The sequence below is a fragment of the Cherax quadricarinatus genome, chromosome 39, assembly GCF_038502225.1.
Source record: "Cherax quadricarinatus isolate ZL_2023a chromosome 39, ASM3850222v1, whole genome shotgun sequence".
Taxonomy (NCBI): Eukaryota; Metazoa; Arthropoda; class Malacostraca; order Decapoda; family Parastacidae; genus Cherax; species Cherax quadricarinatus.
Window position 1 is genome coordinate 24,670,747 of NC_091330.1, and position 19,725 is coordinate 24,690,471.

General features: G+C 38.9%; 1 protein-coding gene across 4 annotated transcripts in view; it reads left to right on the forward strand.

Moving 5' to 3' along the window:
* The window catches only part of Cds (CDP-diacylglycerol synthase), a 194,793-nt gene that overhangs the window by 68,303 nt on the left and 106,765 nt on the right, over nt 1-19,725 (forward strand). For 3 of the 4 annotated variants that reach the window (XM_070092531.1, XM_070092534.1, XM_070092532.1), the window contains exons 4-5: nt 7,512-7,691; nt 11,974-12,333. In XM_070092531.1, coding sequence (XP_069948632.1) covers nt 7,512-7,691; nt 11,974-12,333 — 540 coding nt within the window. Of the gene's footprint in view, nt 1-4,233; nt 5,594-7,511; nt 7,692-11,973; nt 12,334-19,725 lie in introns of those variants that run through there. The other variant, XM_070092533.1, reaches the window with a different exon arrangement.

The window sequence follows — 19,725 nt, forward strand, 5'->3', positions numbered from 1 at the left end:
TGAGATAAGGTTGAATAATTATGCAGCTCTTCATTAATATATACACAGTATTATAGATGTGTAAAAATACTTCATATACAGTATTTGACATGGTGCACTGTTAATAAATTATGGATGCGAGTTCTTTTGTTTACAGTGCAAAACTAATTATTTGACTTCTGGCATTAGTGTGTATAACATTATCCATGGAAGCAAAGAAGGGAATGTTTGAAAGTATAGTGGTACCAACACTCTTATGTGGGTGTGAAGCTTAGGTTGTAAACACTGCAGTGAAGAGATGTCATGTCTAAGGGCAGTGTGTGGTGTAAATAATATGCAGAGAATTTGGAGTGTGGAAATTAGGAGGAGGTGTGGAGTTACTAAAAGTATTAGTCAGATGGTTTGGTCATTTAGAGAGAATGGAACAAAGTAGGATGACTTGGAGAGCGTATAAATCTGTAGGGAAAGGAAGGTGGGGTAGGGGTTGTTCTCGAAAAGGTTGGGGGGAGGGGGTGAAGGAGGGTTTTTTTGGGTGAGGGGCTTGGACTTCCAGCAAGCAAGTGTGAGCATGTTAGATAGGAGTGATTGGAGACGAATGGTTTTTGGAACCTGATGAGCTCCTGGATTCAGGGAAACCGATTAGCCGGACTTGAGTCCTGGAAATGGGAAGACAATGCCTGCACTTTAACCCTTTGACTGTTTCTGATGTATATATACGTCTTACGAGCCAGTATTTTTTAGTAATTATACTCTGAAATTCTAGCTGCTTCAATTCAAGTGGGAGAAATCTGGTAGGCCAACATGTGAGAGAATGGATCTGTGTGGTCAATATGCACAGTATAAAAAAATTCCTGCAGCACACAGTGCATAATGGGGGAAAAAAAAACTCCGACCATGTTTTTGGATTAAAATCCCGACTTTGAGTTGTATTTTCGTATAGTATTTATGGGTGTATTCTCATTTTTTTGGTCTCATTTGATAGAATGGAAGACATATTACAGAAATAAGATGATTTTGATTGGTTTCACAATGAAAAGGATCTTGAAATTGAGCTCAAAGTAGCAGAAATGTTTGATTTTTGCCGATGTTCGAGTAAATAAATGATGTCATTGTCAAATAAGTGTCCGACTAGCCATTCTAATATGAATAGGTTGACATTATTTATACAGTGGACCCCCGGTTTGCGATGCCATCGGTATCCGATAAATCCGGTATTCGAAAAATTTAACGGATGTTTATATGCTATGTTTATATGCTACATGATATGTAACATGTTTCTTATATGATTTTGAAGAGAATATCATAGATGGATTAGTGAAAATGTCTATATTTATGTAAAATAAGACATTTAATGTGGCAAAGAGTGATTATTAACCCTTTGACTGTCGCAACCCCCAATCCTGAGGCGTCTCCTGGTGTCGCAAAATTTAAAAAAAAAAATTATTTTTTCGTATGAAATGATAGAGAATCTTTTCCCAATTGTAATGACACCAAAAAAAACAAAATTTGATGGAAAACTGACGGAATTATGCTCTCGCGAAGTTAGCGACCTCAGCGATGTTTACAAATCGGCGATTTCGCCAACTTTGAGCCCTATTTTCAGCTAATTCCATTGTTCCAGTTGCCCAAACTCATAGCTATTTCTTTAGAACTCCATTTTTTCTATCGATTGAGTACAAGAAACTGCCCATTTACCGATTTCAACTACCTAATAATGTGGTCAGAAATTTGGAATTTGGCCAATTTCATGAAAACTAAAAAATATGACAATTTCAAAATAGGGTCCAGAATGAACAATGCAGACATTCCTGGCTCTAAAATAACATTTTCTTTGTTCATCAGTCACATCTCCAGTCCCCTCTGATATTATTCTTGCTTTCTATTTTGAATTTTTATTCAAACAAAAAATAGAAGACTTACTATTATGCAGACTACTGCAATACTGTAATAATTGTATAAATAACATCAACCCATTCGTGACTGCATATTAGAATGGCTAATTGGACATTTATTGGAAAATGGCATCATTTGTTTACTTTTGAACATTGGCAAAAATCAAACATTTCCCCTACTTTGAGCTCCATTTCTAGGTTCTTTTTATAATAAAATCAATCAAAATCACCTCTATTTCTATAATATGTTTTCCATTCTGTCAAATGAGACCAAGAAAATGAGAATAAAACCATAAATACTATACGAAAATAGACCACAAAGTTGGCATTTTAATTAAAAAAAAACGGTCAGAGTTTTTTTTTCTCATTATGCACTGTGTGCTCCAGGATTTTTTTTATATGGTGCACACTGACCACACAGACCCATTCTCTCACATGTGGGCCTACCAGCTTTCTCCTGCTTGATTTGAAGCCGCTAGAATTTATGAGTATATATACGTCAAACACGGTACCTCGTAAGACGTACATATACGGCCGCGACAGTCAAAGGGTTAAATATACATCATGTATAGCAAACATTGCATGTTTATATGCTATGCAACATGTTTCTTATATAATTTTGAAGAAGATGTAATAGATGGATTAATGAAAATGTCTATATTAACATAAAATAAGACATTTAATGTACCAGTGATTATTATTAAATATGCATCTCATATAAACATTGCATGTTTTCACATATACTATGTAATGTACGTATTTCTTTGGGCCCATGGTTGCTTATTTTGCAGTTGTACTCAATCAATAACCACAAAAAACAATGGATTATAGCAAAATGTTTGGATGAATGAGCAGAAGCTTCCTCACTTACCCAGAGACAAAGCCAAACTGACTCGCAAGCGGCCCCAGCCGGCGGATGGACGCCTCCCAAATGGCCAATAGCCAAATTAATGGCCGATAACTGGGCGCCGAAAAACTGGCTGATAACTGAGTTGGCCGATAACTGAACCGGCTGATAACCGGGGTCCACTGTACTGGCAAGTAATACGGATTTTCATTTGTTCAGGAATCAGACCTACAACTCTGCATCCTGTGTAATACCTGTTGGTTCGTGAGTGGTTCCGAGACAGAGACAAGCAGACAGACAGGGAGAGACAGGTACACAGAAAGGCAGTTAAGCAGAGACAGAGTTAGACAGACACACAGATAGACAGGCAGACAGACCATGTTTATGTGTAACAGTGAGAACAAATAAAGCCAAGGCTCTCTGGAGCAGTGCACGATCATCAATATTAGAGTGCTGCATCATCAGCATTGGAGTGACACTCATCTTACACCATGCTTCAAGGGGGTTTCATGTACTCCAGCTTGTCTAAAACATTGCTAAGACCTATAATATATTTCTAGACAATAGTATGTGACCAAGGCAGGTGAAAATTTTCACCTGTCAGTTTGTTTGTGACTATTTGATTACTATTTCAGTACCTAATATTAGTGTCAGTAAGATTGGCTATAAAATAACAAGAACTACTATAAATTGTAATTATCTGAACATAAAAATTATATATTTATAGATGGGGTTGTAAGAGAAGTAAATACGAGAGTCTTGGCAAGAGGCGTGGAGTTAAAAGATAAAGAATCACACAAAGTGGGAGTTGTCACAGTTGCTCTTTGCTGATGACACTGTGCTCTTGGGAGATTCTGAAGAGAAGTTGCAGAGATTGGTGGATGAATTTGGTAGGGTGTGCAAAAGAAGAAAATTAAAAGTGAATACAGGAAAGAGTAAGGTTATGAGGATAACAAAAAGATTAGGTGATGAAAGATTGGATATCAGATTGGAAGGAGAGAGTATGGAGGAGGTGAATGTATTCAGATATTTGGGAGTGGACGTGTCAGCGGATGGGTCTATGAAAGATGAGGTGAATCATAGAATTGATGAGGGGAAAAGGGTGAGTGGTGCACTTAGGAGTCTGTGGAGACAAAGAACTTTGTCCCTGGAGGCAAAGAGGGGAATGTATGAGAGTATAGTTTTACCAACGCTCTTATATGGGTGTGAAGCATGGGTGATGAATGTTGCAACGAGGAGAAGGCTGGAGGCAGTGGAGATGTCATGTCTGAGGGCAATGTGTGGTGTGAATATAATGCAGAGAATTCTTAGTTTGGAAGTTAGGAGGAGGTGCGGGATTACCAAAACTGTTGTCCAGAGGGCTGAGGAAGGGTTGTTGAGCTGGTTCGGACATGTAGAGAGAATGGAGCGAAACAGAATGACTTGAAGAGTGTATCAGTCTGTAGTGGAAGGAAGGCGGGGTAGGGGTCAGCCTAGGAAAGGTTGGAGGGACGGGGTAAAGGAGGTTTTGTGTGCGAGGGGCTTGGACTTCCAGCAGGGATGCGTGAGCGTGTTTGATAGGAGTGAATGGAGACAAATGGTTTTTAATACTTGACGTGCTGTTGGAGTGTGAGCAAAGTAAAATTTATGAAGGGGTTCAGGGAAACCGGCAGGCCGGACTTGAGTCCTGGAGATGGGAAGTACAGTGCCTGCACTCTGAAGGAGGGGTGTTAATGTTGCAGTTTAAAAACTGTAGTGTAAAGCACCCTTCTGGCAAGACAGTGATGGAGTGAATGATTTATTTATTTATTTATTAACAATTTGAGCACACATACAGAGGTACAAAAAAATACAGATAAGAGCAGCATGCCAAAGCCACTTATACTATGCATAGCATTACGGGCTGGCTTAAAATTAACTTAAGATTAACTAAGCAATGATGAAATCAGTGATAAAACATTAATGTAAACAGATTACTATAAAGCACAAGTGAGTATTACAAAGACAGGTCATATGGTTGCATGCATTGTTGTACATTCAGTCGTATGAAGTATTCTGTTAGGTAGTGTATTTAAAAAATAATAAAGTTAGATTCGGTTTTAGGTTTAACATTTATGTGATATAATTGTGAGAAACATTTAAGATATACAATTTATAAGGTTCAGTTATTCAGTATTTATTTGGTTTTGGGTAAGTGATCTTTGAGAAGAGACTTGAATTTATAAACAGGTAGTGTTTCTTTTATATTTACAGGTAATGAATTCCAGATTTTAGGGCCTTTTATGTGCATTGAGTTTTTGCATAGTGTGAGATGGACACGAGGTACATCAAAGAGTGATCTGTGCCTTGTGTTATGGTCATGTGTTCTGTTGAGGTTGGCAAGGAGATGTTTGAGGGGAGGGTTAATGTCAGAGTTAAGTGTTCTATGTATGTAATAGGTGCAGTAATAAGTATGGATGTTTTGTATGGTGAGTAGGTTTAGTGTATTGAATATTGGTGGAGTGTGCTGCCTGTAGTGAGAATTTGTTAATCTAACTGCAGCCTTTTGTTGGGTAATTAGTGGTCTGAGATGGTTAATTGTTGTTGAGCCCCATGCACAAATTCCATAGGTGAGATAGGGGTAAATAAGAGAGTGATATAGGGCCAGGAGGGCTGACTGTGGAACATAGTACTGTATCTTCGATAGTATGCCTACAGTCTTGGAAATTTTCTTAGAAATTTGTTGATGGTGAAATTTTTTCTTTTTCGGGCCACCCTGCCTTGGTGGGAATCAGCCAGTGTGATAATACAAGAAAAAAAAAAGAAAAAGGTATATCGGCAACATTTCTGCAAGCGGTAGGAGTCCATGTTGCCGTCAGATGAGCATCCAGCACTAACTTCGCGGCCTTGTATCTCGGTAAATACTGACCATAATTTTTTTTTTGGACCTTATTTCACAGAGAAAATTGCCCTCTATTTATTTTTTTCAAAATATTCAGAGCACTAGCCGTGACAACGTAGATCTATGCTTGAACATTTAACAGGTTAAACACACCGTTTTTTATTTTCAATACATCAACCATTATAAAGTTTTTCCTATTAATTTTCAATGGTTTAACAGTTGTGAAGGAATTGTGAATATTATAGAGCATAGTGAAACTCCGGTTTTCACTCTCTCTAGTTATCGGACGTTTGGGTTTTAGGACCATTTTTTGTGCAAAACTTTGTTCTGGATATTGGACCTTGATCCGGCAATCAGACGTATTATATGCATCCGGCCGCCTGGGGACACTGCCACTACACCTCTCAGTCTGCCTCTGTCACTGGCCGAGTGAGCATTACTTCGCGCATTCCAAAACATTTCATAATAATCCCTTGTTTTTGGTACTTATTTCATAATTGTGACTGCAAAATAAGCCACCATGGGCCGAAAGAAAGTTTCTAATGCCAGCCAGCCCTTTGATAAAGGGGAGAATGTGCCTTCTTCAGTGATGCTACGGTATGTACGATACTAAAGCAGCAGGAGTCGATTAAGGCTATAGTGCCAGCCACTGATAAAGTGCAGCATTAACAGTGTAGCAAGTAAGTTAAGCAATTAAGCGATAGAAAAATGACAATACGAAACTTAATCCTCCATTGTTGTTTGAAGTATATATTGCCACTGAGAACACTGCTGCCACCACCATCACTCCACATACATAATGACATTCATTCTAGAGTATATATCATGTTTCTATGTTATTAATATTGTTTATGTCATATTAGATCAATTGCGATAGATAAATAAGCCGTAGAGTTGATATTAGTGTCATATTCTTTAAAAAATTATTTTTTTCTTAATATTTTTCCAGTGTCTGGAATGGATTAATCATATTTACATTATTTCTTAAGGAAAATATTGATTCAGTTTTTGCATGTTTCGGTTTTAGAACAACCTTCTGGAACGGATTAAGTTTGAAAACCGTGGTTCCACTATACATTATACCAAATGCACTATGTACCAGTGTAAATAGCTGGTACCATCTTCCTCTTGGCCTGTTTTTATTTGGGTTGATGTGTTAGTGTCTCTCACTACAGTGTGACAGCTATTGACTTGGTTTCAAATCCAAAATGGCTTTTCTGATAGTTGGCAACCAGGTCTTGATGTAGTGTTTTAAGTGTCTTTTGACTGGTAACAACTGGTAGATAGAAGGAGCATACTGTGCTAAAAAGTGACAGGGAAATCACCACAACTAATAGAGATATCTTTCTTTCTTTCAACACACCGGCCGTATCCCATCGAGGCAGGGTGGCCCAAAAGGAAAAACGAAAGTTTCTCCTTTCAAATTTAGTAATATATACAGGAGAAGGGGTTACTAGCCCCTTGCTCTTGGCATTTTAGTCGCCTCTTACAACATGCATGGCTTACGGAGGAAGAATTCTGTTCCACTTCCCCATGGAGATAAGAGGAAATAAACAAGAACTAAAAAGAAAATAGAAGAAAACCCAGAGGGGTATGTATATATACTCTTGTACATGTATGTGTAGTGTGACCTAAGTGTAAGTAGAAGTAGCAAGACGTACCTGAAATCTTGCATGTTCATGAGACAGAAAAAAGGACACCAGCAATCCTACCATCATGTAAAACAATTACAGGCTTTCGTTTTACACTCACTTGGCAGGACGGTAGTACCTCCCTGGGCGGTTGCTGTCTACCAACCTACTACCTAGGTAATAGAGAGATACCATGTATTAATTCCTGAATGTTTTTTATTCCAGTTTGTATGTGACTAAGATCTTAAATAAAAAACTGGTTACTTTTGATGACATCTTATATTTTTTGTTTGACTTTACAGACATTACTGGTGCAAGTGTGGTGCTTCAAGGAGATCATCAACATTGGTTACTCAGTTTACCGAATGCATGGTCTCTCCTGGTTCAGATCTCTCTCCTGGTGGTTCCTAATAACAAGTAATTACTTCTTCTACGGAGAGTCTCTAGTTGCTGATTACTTCAGTGTTATTTTTTCTAAGAGTGTAAGTTTACTTCTGATTCTTTCTTCATTGTAATAAATAAGGTATTGTGTAAATTTTTAAGCTTGCTGAATGAACAGTGTAAAATGATAAAAAAACATTGTTAAATATTTAAAGTATACGTTAGGCCACGTATGTGGTCCTGTGGATGATGTGTTGTACATATTCATAGATGTTTCACCATCATAGTTAGGGTGACCTCAGTAAGCCACCTAATTGCTCTCCCCAACAGGGGTTTGCAAATGTCACAGTGCATGTTAGTAAAAAAAAAAACTTGTGATGCAGGTCGGCCATCAGTCAGCAGTCAGTCATCTGGCACTAATTCTGGCTAGCATAATTTCAAATTTCTAGGGTCGCCACACCAACCTGCTGCATAAGTCATTCCAATTTCTTTTTCTTCATTTATTGTTATAACCTGCTTACTTTTAGCCCTAGCCATGTTTTCAATGAATAAAAGAAATGCTTCTCATTGCGTAAAGCACATACACAGTACATTGTTCATAAAAGGTAAGGTGGCTTTAAAGCCATTGTTGGTTACCATGAGCTCAGTCTCGTGATGCAGGGGAACATGCTTTATTATGCTAATATAAACGATCTAATATGACAAAATAAACAATATAAATAACATAAAAACTTGGGAAATACTCCAGAATGAATAATATTTGGCATAATACCAAGCAGATTGATGGAGGTATGAAGAGGATATGGGATATAAGTACCGTCCTCCTATCCCTGTCTTGGGGGCTTATGTTAGAGAAAATGAAGTGTAGCACAGGGCTAATTGTGATATACACTCGTAATGCACCATAAAACTGAAACAAAAAAGCTATTTTCTCTGCATAGATTATCATACATAGCAGTAATGTATGTGTGTAGAGAACCTAGGATAACCCAAAAGAGTCAAAGGGACTTATTTCCAGTACCTGGCTTGGGCTTGAGATACAGTGGAACCTCAAAAATCGAACGTATCACATATCGAACATTTCGAAAATAGGACCATTTTTTCGGACAAACTGTGTCCCTATTATCGAACGCGCCCCTATTTTCGGACTGCCGGGTACGGGACCTGTCTGCTGCCCGCTCTGTCCACGTCCCCGCGCAGGCGCCGTGAGCAGTCTAGCTTTGTTTATGCTTGAGTGAACACTAACCTGCGCTGTCATTCACGAATTTTACGATTATTTCGTTGTTTAGTGCTTGTGGGACTGAAATAAGCTGCCATGGGCCCAAAGAAACTTGCTAGTGGTACCCCTGTGGTAAAGAAAGTGAGAAACACCATAGATGTGAAGAAGGAAATAATACAGAAATATAAGAGTGGTGTGAGACTTGTTGAGTGAGACTTGTAGCTACATTTAGAGTAAGAGGTAGATGGGAAAAGAGGAAAACGGCAACAACAAGAGGGAGGTGAAAGTGTATAAACAAAGGGAGTAGGAAGCTCGGGTGAGATATAAGCAACTGTTGGCAGAAAGGTGGGCTGGTGCAAGTATGAGTAGTGGGGGGGTTGAAGAGGGTTGGAATAGTTTTAAAAATGCAGTATTAGAATGTGGGGCAGAAGTTTGTGGTTATAGGAGGAAAGAGGAGTGATTGGTGGAATGATGAAGGGTGTGATAAGAGAGAAAAAGTTAGCTTATGAGAGGTTTTTACAAAGCAGAAGTGTTATAAGAAGAGTAGATTATATGGAGAGTAAAAGGTGAAGAGAGTGGTGAGAGTGCAAAGGAGAGCAGATGATAGTGAGAGAGAGGCGCTGTCAAGAAATTTTAATGAAAATAAGAAAAAATTTTGGAGTGAGTTAAACAAGTTAAGAAAGCCTAGGGAATGAATGGATTTGTCAGTTAAAAACAGAGTAGGGAAAATAGTAGATGGGGAGAGGGAGGTATTAGGTAGATGGCGAGAATATTTTGAGGAACTTTTAAATGTTGAGGAAGAAAGGAAGGCGGTAATTCCATGCACTGGCCAGGGAGGTATACCATCTTTTAGGAGTGAAGAAGAGCAGAATGTAAGTGTGGGGGAGGTACGTGAGGCATTACGGAGAAAGAAAGGGGGTAAAGCAGCTGGAACTGACGGGATCATGACAGAAATGTCAAAAGCAGGGGGAGATATAGCGTTGGAGTGGTTGGTATTTTTGTTTAATAAATGTATAAAAGAGGGGAAGGTACCTATGGATTGGCAGAGAGCATGTATAGTTCCTCTATATAAAGGGAAGTGGGACAAAAGAAATTGTAAAAATTATGGAGGAATAAGTTTACTGAGTATATACCAGGAAAAGTGTACGGTAGGGTTATAATTGAAAGAATTAGAGGTAAGACAGAATGTAGGATTGTGGATGAGCAGGGAGGTTTTAGAGTGGGTAGGGTGTGTGTAGATCAAATTGAAGCATATATGTGAACAGTATTTAGATAAAGGTAGGGAAGTTTTTATTGCATTTATGGATTTAGAAAGGCATGTGATAGAGTGGATAGGGGAGCAATATGGCAGATGTTGCAAGTATATGGAATAGGTGTTAAGTTACTACATGCTGTAAAGAGTTTTTATGAGGATAGTGAGGCTCAGGTTAGAGTATGTAGAAGAGAGGGAGACTACTTCCCGGTAAAAGTAGGTCTTAGACAGGGATGTGTAATGTCACCGTGGTTGTTTAATATATTTATAGATGGCGTTGTAAAAGTAGTAAATGCTAGGGTGTTCGGTAGAGGGGTGGGATTAAATTATAGGGGATCAAATGCAAAATGGGAATTGACACAGTTGCTTTTTGCTGATGATACTGTGCTTATGGGAGATTCTAAAGAAAAATTGCAAAGGTTAGTGGACGAGTTTGGGAGTGTGTGTGAAGGTAGAAAGTTGAAAGTGAACATAGAAAAGAGTAAGGTGATGAGGGTATCAAATGATTTAGACAAAGAAAAATTGGATATCAAATTGGGGAGGAGTAGTATGGAAGAAGTAAATGTTTTCAGATACTTGGGAGTTGACGTGTCGGCGGATGGATTTATGAAGGATGAGGTTAATCATAGAATTGATGAGGGAAAAAAAGGCGAGTGGTGAGTTGAGGTATTTGTGGAGACAAAAAACGTTATCTATGGAGGCAAAGAGGGGAATGTATGAAAGTATAGTAGTACCAACACTCTTATATGGGTGTGAAGCTTGGGTTGTGAATGCAGCAGTGAGGAGGCGGTTGGAGGCAGTGGAGATGTCCTGTCTAAGGGCAGTGTGTGGTGTAAATATGCAGAAAATTCGGAGTGTGGAAATTAGAAGGTGTGGAGTTAATAAAAGTATTAGTCAGAGGGCTGAAGAGGGGTTGAGGTGGTTTGGTCATTTAGAGAGAATGGATCAAAGTAGAATGACATGGAGAGCGTTTAAATCTGTAGGGGAATGGAGGCGGGGTAGGGGTCGTCCTCGAAAAGGTTGGAAGGAAGGGGTAAGGGAGGGGCTTGGACTTTCAGCAGGCATGCGTGAGCGTGTTCGATAGGAGTGAATGGAGACAAATAGTATTTGGGACCTGACGATTTGTTGGAGTGTGAGCAGGGTAATATTTAGTGAAGGAATTCAGGGAAACCGGTTATTTTTATATAGCCAGACTTGAGTCCTGGAAATGGGAAGTACAATGCCTGCACTATAAAGGAGGGGTTCGGGATATTGGCAGTTTGGAGGGATATTTTGTGTATCTTTATATGTATATGCTTCTAAACAGTTGTGTTCTGAGCACCTCTGCAAAAACAGTGATTATGTGTGAGTGAGGGAAAAGTGTTGAATGTTTTTGAAAGTATTTTCTTTTTGGGTCACCCTGCCTCAGTGGGAGATGGCTGACTTGTTAAAAAAAAAACTTCCATTTTATCAGTTGATACCAAAAACAGCTAAGAAAACCATGAAAACCACTGCATTGTGGGGCAAGATTTTTTTTTATTCCATGCACACTCACTACATAAACCCATTCTCTCATGTTAGAAAAAATAATTTTCCACTCACAGCTTATTTGAGGGAGCCAAGCTCAAGATGTAGATCTACATGAGCAACACTGGCAATAGAGCTATGCGAGTGACACTGGTGTCAGTGATATAGGTCTGTGCGAGTGATGCTGGCGTCAGTGACATGGGTTAATGTGAGTGATGCAGGTTTATGTGAGTGACAGTGAAAGTGTTAAAAGTAGCTTTATAAAACACATGCACACTAAAGAGCTAAACAAGTGATCATATTATTCAGTACTGTTATAGCTATCAGACTGATAGGCAGCTAGTCCTGTTAGTGGTTCATGGAACCTCAGTACCCAAATACAGCGTATTTTTTCTTTTCTCAACAGGACATCATGCGGTGGTTGATTGCTTATCACCGCTTTACATCATTTACGATGTATATTGTTGGCTTTGTGTGGTTTGTGCTCTCCCTCAAGAAGCGGTATTACATGCGACAGTTTTCTCTGTTTGCCTGGACACATGTTGCTCTGCTGATTGTGGTGACCCAGAGTTACCTTATTATAATCAACATCTTCCACGGCATGATCTGGTTCATTGTACCTGTCTCCATGATTGTCATCAATGATGTCATGGCGTACATGTTTGGATTCTTCTTTGGCAAGACACCACTTATTCAGCTTAGCCCTAAGAAGACCTGGGAAGGCTTCATCGGTGGTGGAATTTCAACAGTAGTCCTTGGGATGGTGGTAAGCTCTTTTGTTCTTGCATTTTAATCTTTGTTAGCACTTTGATTGTCTTATTTAACTGACTGACTTTTATTTTTGTCATCACTGGAGGTTGTTGGGCTTAGTGTCACTACAGAAATTTACCTTCACTGTGAAATATGACATTTTTGTTAATCTTCAGGAAATGGAAATTAGGTATAAAATGTGTTTACGTGTATGTAGTCTGAAGTCATTTTTTTTTTTATTATTATCACACCGGCCGATTCCCACCAAGGCAGGGTGGCCCGAAAAAGAAAAACTTTCACCATCATTCACTCCATCACTGTCTTGCCAGAAGGGTGCTTTACACTACAGTTTTTAAACTGCAACATTAACACCCCTCCTTCAGAGTGCAGGCACTGTACTTCCCATCTCCAGGACTCAAGTCCGGCCTGCCGGTTTCCCTGAATCCCTTCATAAATGTTACTTTGCTCACACTCCAACAGCACGTCAAGTATTAAAAACCATTTGTCTCCATTCACTCCTATCAAACACGCTCACGCATGCCTGCTGGAAGTCCAAGCCCCTCGCACACAAAACCTCCTTTACCCCCTCCCTCCAACCCTTCCTAGGCCGACCCCTACCCCGCCTTCCTTCCACTACAGACTGATACACTCTTGAAGTCATTCTGTTTCGCTCCATTCTCTCTACATGTCCGAACCACCTCAACAACCCTTCCTCAGCCCTCTGGACAACAGTTTTGGTAATCCCGCACCTCCTCCTAACTTCCAAACTACGAATTCTCTGCATTATATTCACACCACACATTGCCCTCAGACATGACATCTCCACTGCCTCCAGCCTTCTCCTCGCTGCAACATTCATCACCCACGCTTCACACCCATATAAGAGCGTTGGTAAAACTATACTCTCATACATTCCCCTCTTTGCCTCCAAGGACAAAGTTCTTTGTCTCCACAGACTCCTAAGTGCACCACTCACTCTTTTTCCCTCATCAATTCTATGATTCACCTCATCTTTCATAGACCCATCCGCTGACACGTCCACTCCCAAATATCTGAATACGTTCACCTCCTCCATACTCTCTCCCTCCAATCTGATATTCAATCTTTCATCACCTAATCTTTTTGTTATCCTCATAACCTTACTCTTTCCTGTATTCACCTTTAATTTTCTTCTTTTGCACACCCTACCAAATTCATCCACCAATCTCTGCAACTTCTCTTCAGAATCTCCCAAGAGCACAGTGTCATCAGCAAAGAGCAGCTGTGACAACTCCCACTTTGTGTGTGATTCTTTATCTTTTAACTCCACGCCTCTTGCCAAGACCCTCGCATTTACTTCTCTTACAACCCCATCTATAAATATATTAAACAACCACGGTGACATCACACATCCTTGTCTAAGGCCTACTTTTACTGGGAAAAAATTTCCCTCTTTCCTACATACTCTAACTTGAGCCTCACTATCCTCGTAAAAACTCTTCACTGCTTTCAGTAACCTACCTCCTACACCATACACTTGCAACATCTGCCACATTGCCCCCCTATCCACCCTGTCATACGCCTTTTCCAAATCCATAAATGCCACAAAGACCTCTTTAGCCTTATCTAAATACTGTTCACTTATATGTTTCACTGTAAACACCTGGTCCACACACCCCCTACCTTTCCTAAAGCCTCCTTGTTCATCTGCTATCCTATTCTCCGTCTTACTCTTAATTCTTTCAATTATAACTCTACCATACACTTTACCAGGTACACTCAACAGACTTATCCCCCTATAATTTTTGCACTCTCTTTTATCCCCTTTGCCTTTATACAAAGGAACTATGCATGCTCTCTGCCAATCCCTAGGTACCTTACCCTCTTCCATACATTTATTAAACAATTGCACCAACCACTCCAAAACTATATCCCCACCTGCTTTTAACATTTCTATCTTTATCCCATCAATCCCGGCTGCCTTACCCCCTTTCATTTTACCTACTGCCTCACGAACTTCCCCCACACTCACAACTGGCTCTTCCTCACTCCTACAAGATGTTATTCCTCCTTGCCCTATACACGAAATCACAGCTTCCCTATCTTCATCAACATTTAACAATTCCTCAAAATATTCCCTCCATCTTCCCAATACCTCTAACTCTCCATTTAATAACTCTCCTCTCCTATTTTTAACTGACAAATCCATTTGTTCTCTAGGCTTTCTTAACTTGTTAATCTCACTCCAAAACTTTTTCTTATTTTCAACAAAATTTGTTGATAACATCTCACCCACTCTCTCATTTGCTCTCTTTTTACATTGCTTCACCACTCTCTTAACCTCTCTCTTTTTCTCCATATACTCTTCCCTCCTTGCATCACTTCTACTTTGTAAAAACTTCTCATATGCTAACTTTTTCTCCCTTACTACTCTCTTTACATCATCATTCCACCAATCGCTCCTCTTCCCTCCTGCACCCACTTTCCTGTAACCACAAACTTCTGCTGAACACTCTAACACTACATTTTTAAACCTACCCCATACCTCTTCGACCCCATTGCCTATGCTCTCATTAGCCCATCTATCCTCCAATAGCTGTTTATATCTTACCCTAACTGCCTCCTCTTTTAGTTTATAAACCTTCACCTCTCTCTTCCCTGATGCTTCTATTCTCCTTGTATCCCATCTACCTTTTACTCTCAGTGTAGCTACAACTAGAAAGTGATCTGATATATCTGTGGCCCCTCTATAAACATGTACATCCTGAAGTCTACTCAACAGTCTTTTATCTACCAATACATAATCCAACAAACTACTGTCATTTCGCCCTACATCATATCGTGTATACTTATTTATCCTCTTTTTCTTAAAATATGTATTACCTATAACTAAACCCCTTTCTATACAAAGTTCAATCAAAGGGCTCCCATTATCATTTACACCTGGCACCCCAAACTTACCTACCACACCCTCTCTAAAAGTTTCTCCTACTTTAGCATTCAAGTCCCCTACCACAATTACTCTCTCACTTGGTTCAAAGGCTCCTATACATTCACTTAACATCTCCCAAAATCTCTCTCTCTCCTCTGCATTCCTCTCTTCTCCAGGTGCATACACGCTTATTATGACCCACTTCTCGCATCTGAAGTCATATGACCTTAAAATTTTATGACTGTTAGAATTTATAAATAGGTTAGACACACAGTGTACTTGTATTTGAGTTCAAGGAAGTTGCAGTGTGACCATGAGACTTTAATGATACCATATTAAAGGAATAACAAGAAAAAACACAAGTGCATTGGTAATTACTTACCTGGAGTCTACTTCGAGGGTGTTCTGGGGGGTCAGAAACCCCAAGGCCCAATCCTAGACCAGGCCTCTCGGTGGATCAGGGCCTGATCAACCAGGCTGTTACTGCTGGCCACACTTAGCCCAACATGAATCACAGCCCAGCTGATCAAGTGCTGAGTATTTCTGTTCACTTATTTTTTCATTGTGGTATTTTTACACGTGGAATTCAGTGTATGGAAATTAAACAGTAGTGCAGAGTCACTAAGGGAATAATTCAGAGGTCTGAGGAGGGACTGTTGAGGTGGTATGGGCATGTAGAGAGGGTGGAGAGAGTAAAGATGATGAGGAGGGTGTGTACATATGTGGTGGCAGGTAGGAGGGGTTGAGCTTGTCTCAAGAATGATTGGAGGGGCATTATAGGGGCTCGAGCATAAAGCTGGTTGACTTGTTTTTGTGTTAGTGAATGGAAACAAGTTTTTTAATGGATTGGTGTTAGAATGTTAATAAGGTAACAATGATGAAGGAACTTGGGGAAAACCAGTTAACCAAACTTGTATCCTGGAGTTTAAGTAAATGAAAAAAGTAAGAGTGGGAATGGTAGGGTATAAGTAGGGCCTGCATAGCATGGGCCTTTAGGCCTTCATTATAGTACATCTCTTCATATATATTAATGTAAATAATTTTAGTTAAATATTTTGTCATTCATTTAGTATTCATTTTGAAGGAAGGCCACATGCAGGTTTCTCTTATTTTTATTTTTGCCACATCATCCATCTTTCATCAAGGTAGGTTGACCAAAAAGACATCAAGGTAAGGTGACAAAAAAGGAAACACTCAGTGGTGTCGTAATGGTGGGGGGGGGGGGGGGGCGAGCCCACCCTGGGTGACATCATTTAGGGGGGTGTCACCATAGAGCCTCAGAAGGTGACACTAATGCACAAACAGTGCTGCAGCAACATAAAAGAAAAATCCTTCGTTTCTATATAGCCTAATATATGATTACAGAGTACAAATAGTCCTATATAGAGAAAATCATTGATTTTGGTGATGTGATAGATGATATTGCAGGACTGAAGGCAAGGAAATGTAAGATCAGATTCACTGAGATATTACCTGTACTCAGGTCAAATTAGAACTAGTGTTTCTCTGATATTGTAATGTTTTTCTTTATTTTTCAAGTTTTTTTTTATTAATGCTTTGTTGAAGATGAATAAATGTCGGCTCTGTTGCCTGTACTCAAAGTGGTATTTGAGTTTGTTTCCTCAATATTACTATGATTATTTATTTTATCATTAACCCTTAAACTGTCCAAGCGTAGATCTACATTCGCGTGCATAGCACTCCGAACGTAGATCTAACTTTTTTTTTATTTAAAGAATGTAAAATCGAACGTAGATCTATGTTCGGAGTGCTGTACGAGCAAACGTAGATCTACGTTTGGCAGTTTAACCCTTTGACTGTCGCAACCCCCAATCCTGAGGTGTCTCCTGGTGTCGCAAAATTTAAAAAAAAAATATTTTTTCTTATGAAATGATAGAGAATCTTTTCCCGATTGTATTGACACCAAAAAAACGAAATTTGATGGAAAAGTGATGGAATTATGCTCTCACGAAGTTAGCAACCTCGGCGCTGTTTACAAATCGGCGATTTCGCCCACTTTGAGCCCTATTTTCGGCTAGTTCCATTGTTCCAGTCGCGCAAATTCATAGCTATTTCTTTAGAACTCCATTTTTTCTATCGATTGAGTACAAGAAACTGCCCATTTACCGATTTCAACTACCTAATAATGTGGTCAGAAATTTGCAATTTGGCCAATTTCACGAAAACTAAAAAATATGACAATTTCAAAATAAGGTCCAGAATGAACAATGCAGACATTCCTGGCTCTAAAATGACATTTTCTTTGCTCATCAGTCATGTCTCCAGGCCCCTCTGATATTACTCTTGCTTTCTATTTTGAATTTTTATTCAAACAAAAAATAGAAGACTTACTATTATGCAGACTACTGCAATGCCCATTCGTGACTGCATATTAGAATGGTTAGTTGGACATTTATTGGACAAAGGCATCATTTGTTTACTTTTGAACATTGGCAAAAATCAAACATTTCCCCTACTTTGAGCTCCATTTCTAGGTTCTTTTTATAGTAAAATCAATCAAAATCACCTCTATTTTTATAATATGTTTTCCATTCTATCAAATTAGACCAAGAAAACGAGAATACAACCATAAATACTATACGAAAAAAACTACAAAGTCGGCATTTTAACCCTTTCAGGGTCCAAGGCCCAAATCTGGAGTCACGCACCAGTGTCCAAGAATTTTCAAAAAAAAAATTTGTTATTTTTTCTTATGAAATCGTAGAGAATCTTTTTGTGAAGGTAATAAAACAAAAAGTACGAAATTTGGTGGAAAATTGACGAAATTATGCTCTCGCGAATTTTGATGTGTCAGCGATATTTACGAATCGGCGATTTTGCCGACTTTGACTCCCATTTTAGGCCAATTACATTATTCCAATCAACCAAATTCTTAGCTATTTCACTAGTATTACTTCTATTCTATCGATTGAGCACAAGAAATCGCCAAGTCAACTGTTTCAACTACAAAATAAAGTGATCAGAAATTGTTAATTTGGCCAATTTAACACAAAGTTCAAAATATTCCAGTTTCAAAATAGGGTCCAGAATGAACAATGTAGGCATTCCTGGCACTAAACTAACATTTCCTCTGTTCATTAGTTATGTTTTGAGGCTTTACAAATAAATTCCATTTTGATTTTTTATTCACATAATGAATTTTTATTCACACCAAAAAATAGAAGATTTACTGTTATGCAATACTGTAATAATTGTATAAATATCATCACCATATTTGTGAATGTATATTAGACTCACCAGCTGATGTGTATTAGACATGTGAGGTCGTTTGTTTACTCTTGAATATCGGCAAAAATTTAACATTTCCGCTACTTTGAGCTCAGTTTCAAGCCATTTCCAATGCTAAAACCAATCAAAATCATCTCTATTTCTGTAATATGTCTTCCATTCTATCAAATGAGACCAAGAAATCGCAAATACAACTATAAAAAACATACGAAAAAACACTGCAAAGTTGCTGTTTTAATCGAAAAATCATGATTTCATTTTTTTTCTCTCATTATACACAGTGTGCTGCAGGATCTGTTTTATGTGGTGCACACATACCACATAGATGTATTCTCTCATATCTAGGCCCAAATGTACCACTCACAGTTTATCAGAGTGAGCTGAGCTCTTGGCGTAGATCTACGGTTTGGACCCTGAACGTAAAGCCGTAGGTCTACGGGACGGACCCTGAAAGGGTTAATTTAAAAAAACGGTCGGAGTTTTTTTTTCTCATTATGCACTGCGTGCTCCAGGATTTTTTTTATATGGTGCACACTGACCACACAGACCCATTCTCTCACAGGTGGGCCTACCAACTTTCTCCTGCTTGATTTGAAGCCGCTAGAATTTGTGAGTATAAGTCAAACACGGTACCTCGTAAGACGTATATATATGGCCGCGACAGTCAAAGGGTTAAGGGTTAATAAAGTTGAGAAGTAGTATTCTGTTCGGTTTATGGCCCTGAACCCTTTCAGGGTCGGCAGGCCCACTCCTAAACTTGTTCTCAGGGTTGGAAATTAAAAAAAAAAAAAAAAAAAAAATCTTATGAAATGATAGAGAATCATTTCCCGATATAATGACACCAAAATTATGAAATTTGATGGAAAACTCATGGAATTATGCTCTCGCGAAGTTAGCGGTCTTGATGATGTTTACGCATCGGCGATTTCGCCCACTTTGAGCCCTATTTTCGGCCAATTCCAATGTACCAGTCAACAAAAATCATAACTATTTCACTAGAACTCCATTTTTTCTATCGAATGAGTACAAGAAACCACCCACTTACAGATTTCAACTATCCAATAAAATGGTCCAAAATTGGCAATTTTGCCAATTTCACACAAATTTCAAAAGATGCCAATTTCCAAATAGGGTCCAGAAAAAACAAGACAGACATTCCTGGCACTAAAATAAAATTTCCTCTGTTCATTAGTCATGTCCCCAGGCCTCTGTTACATTTCTTTTGCTTTCCACTTTGAATTTTTATTC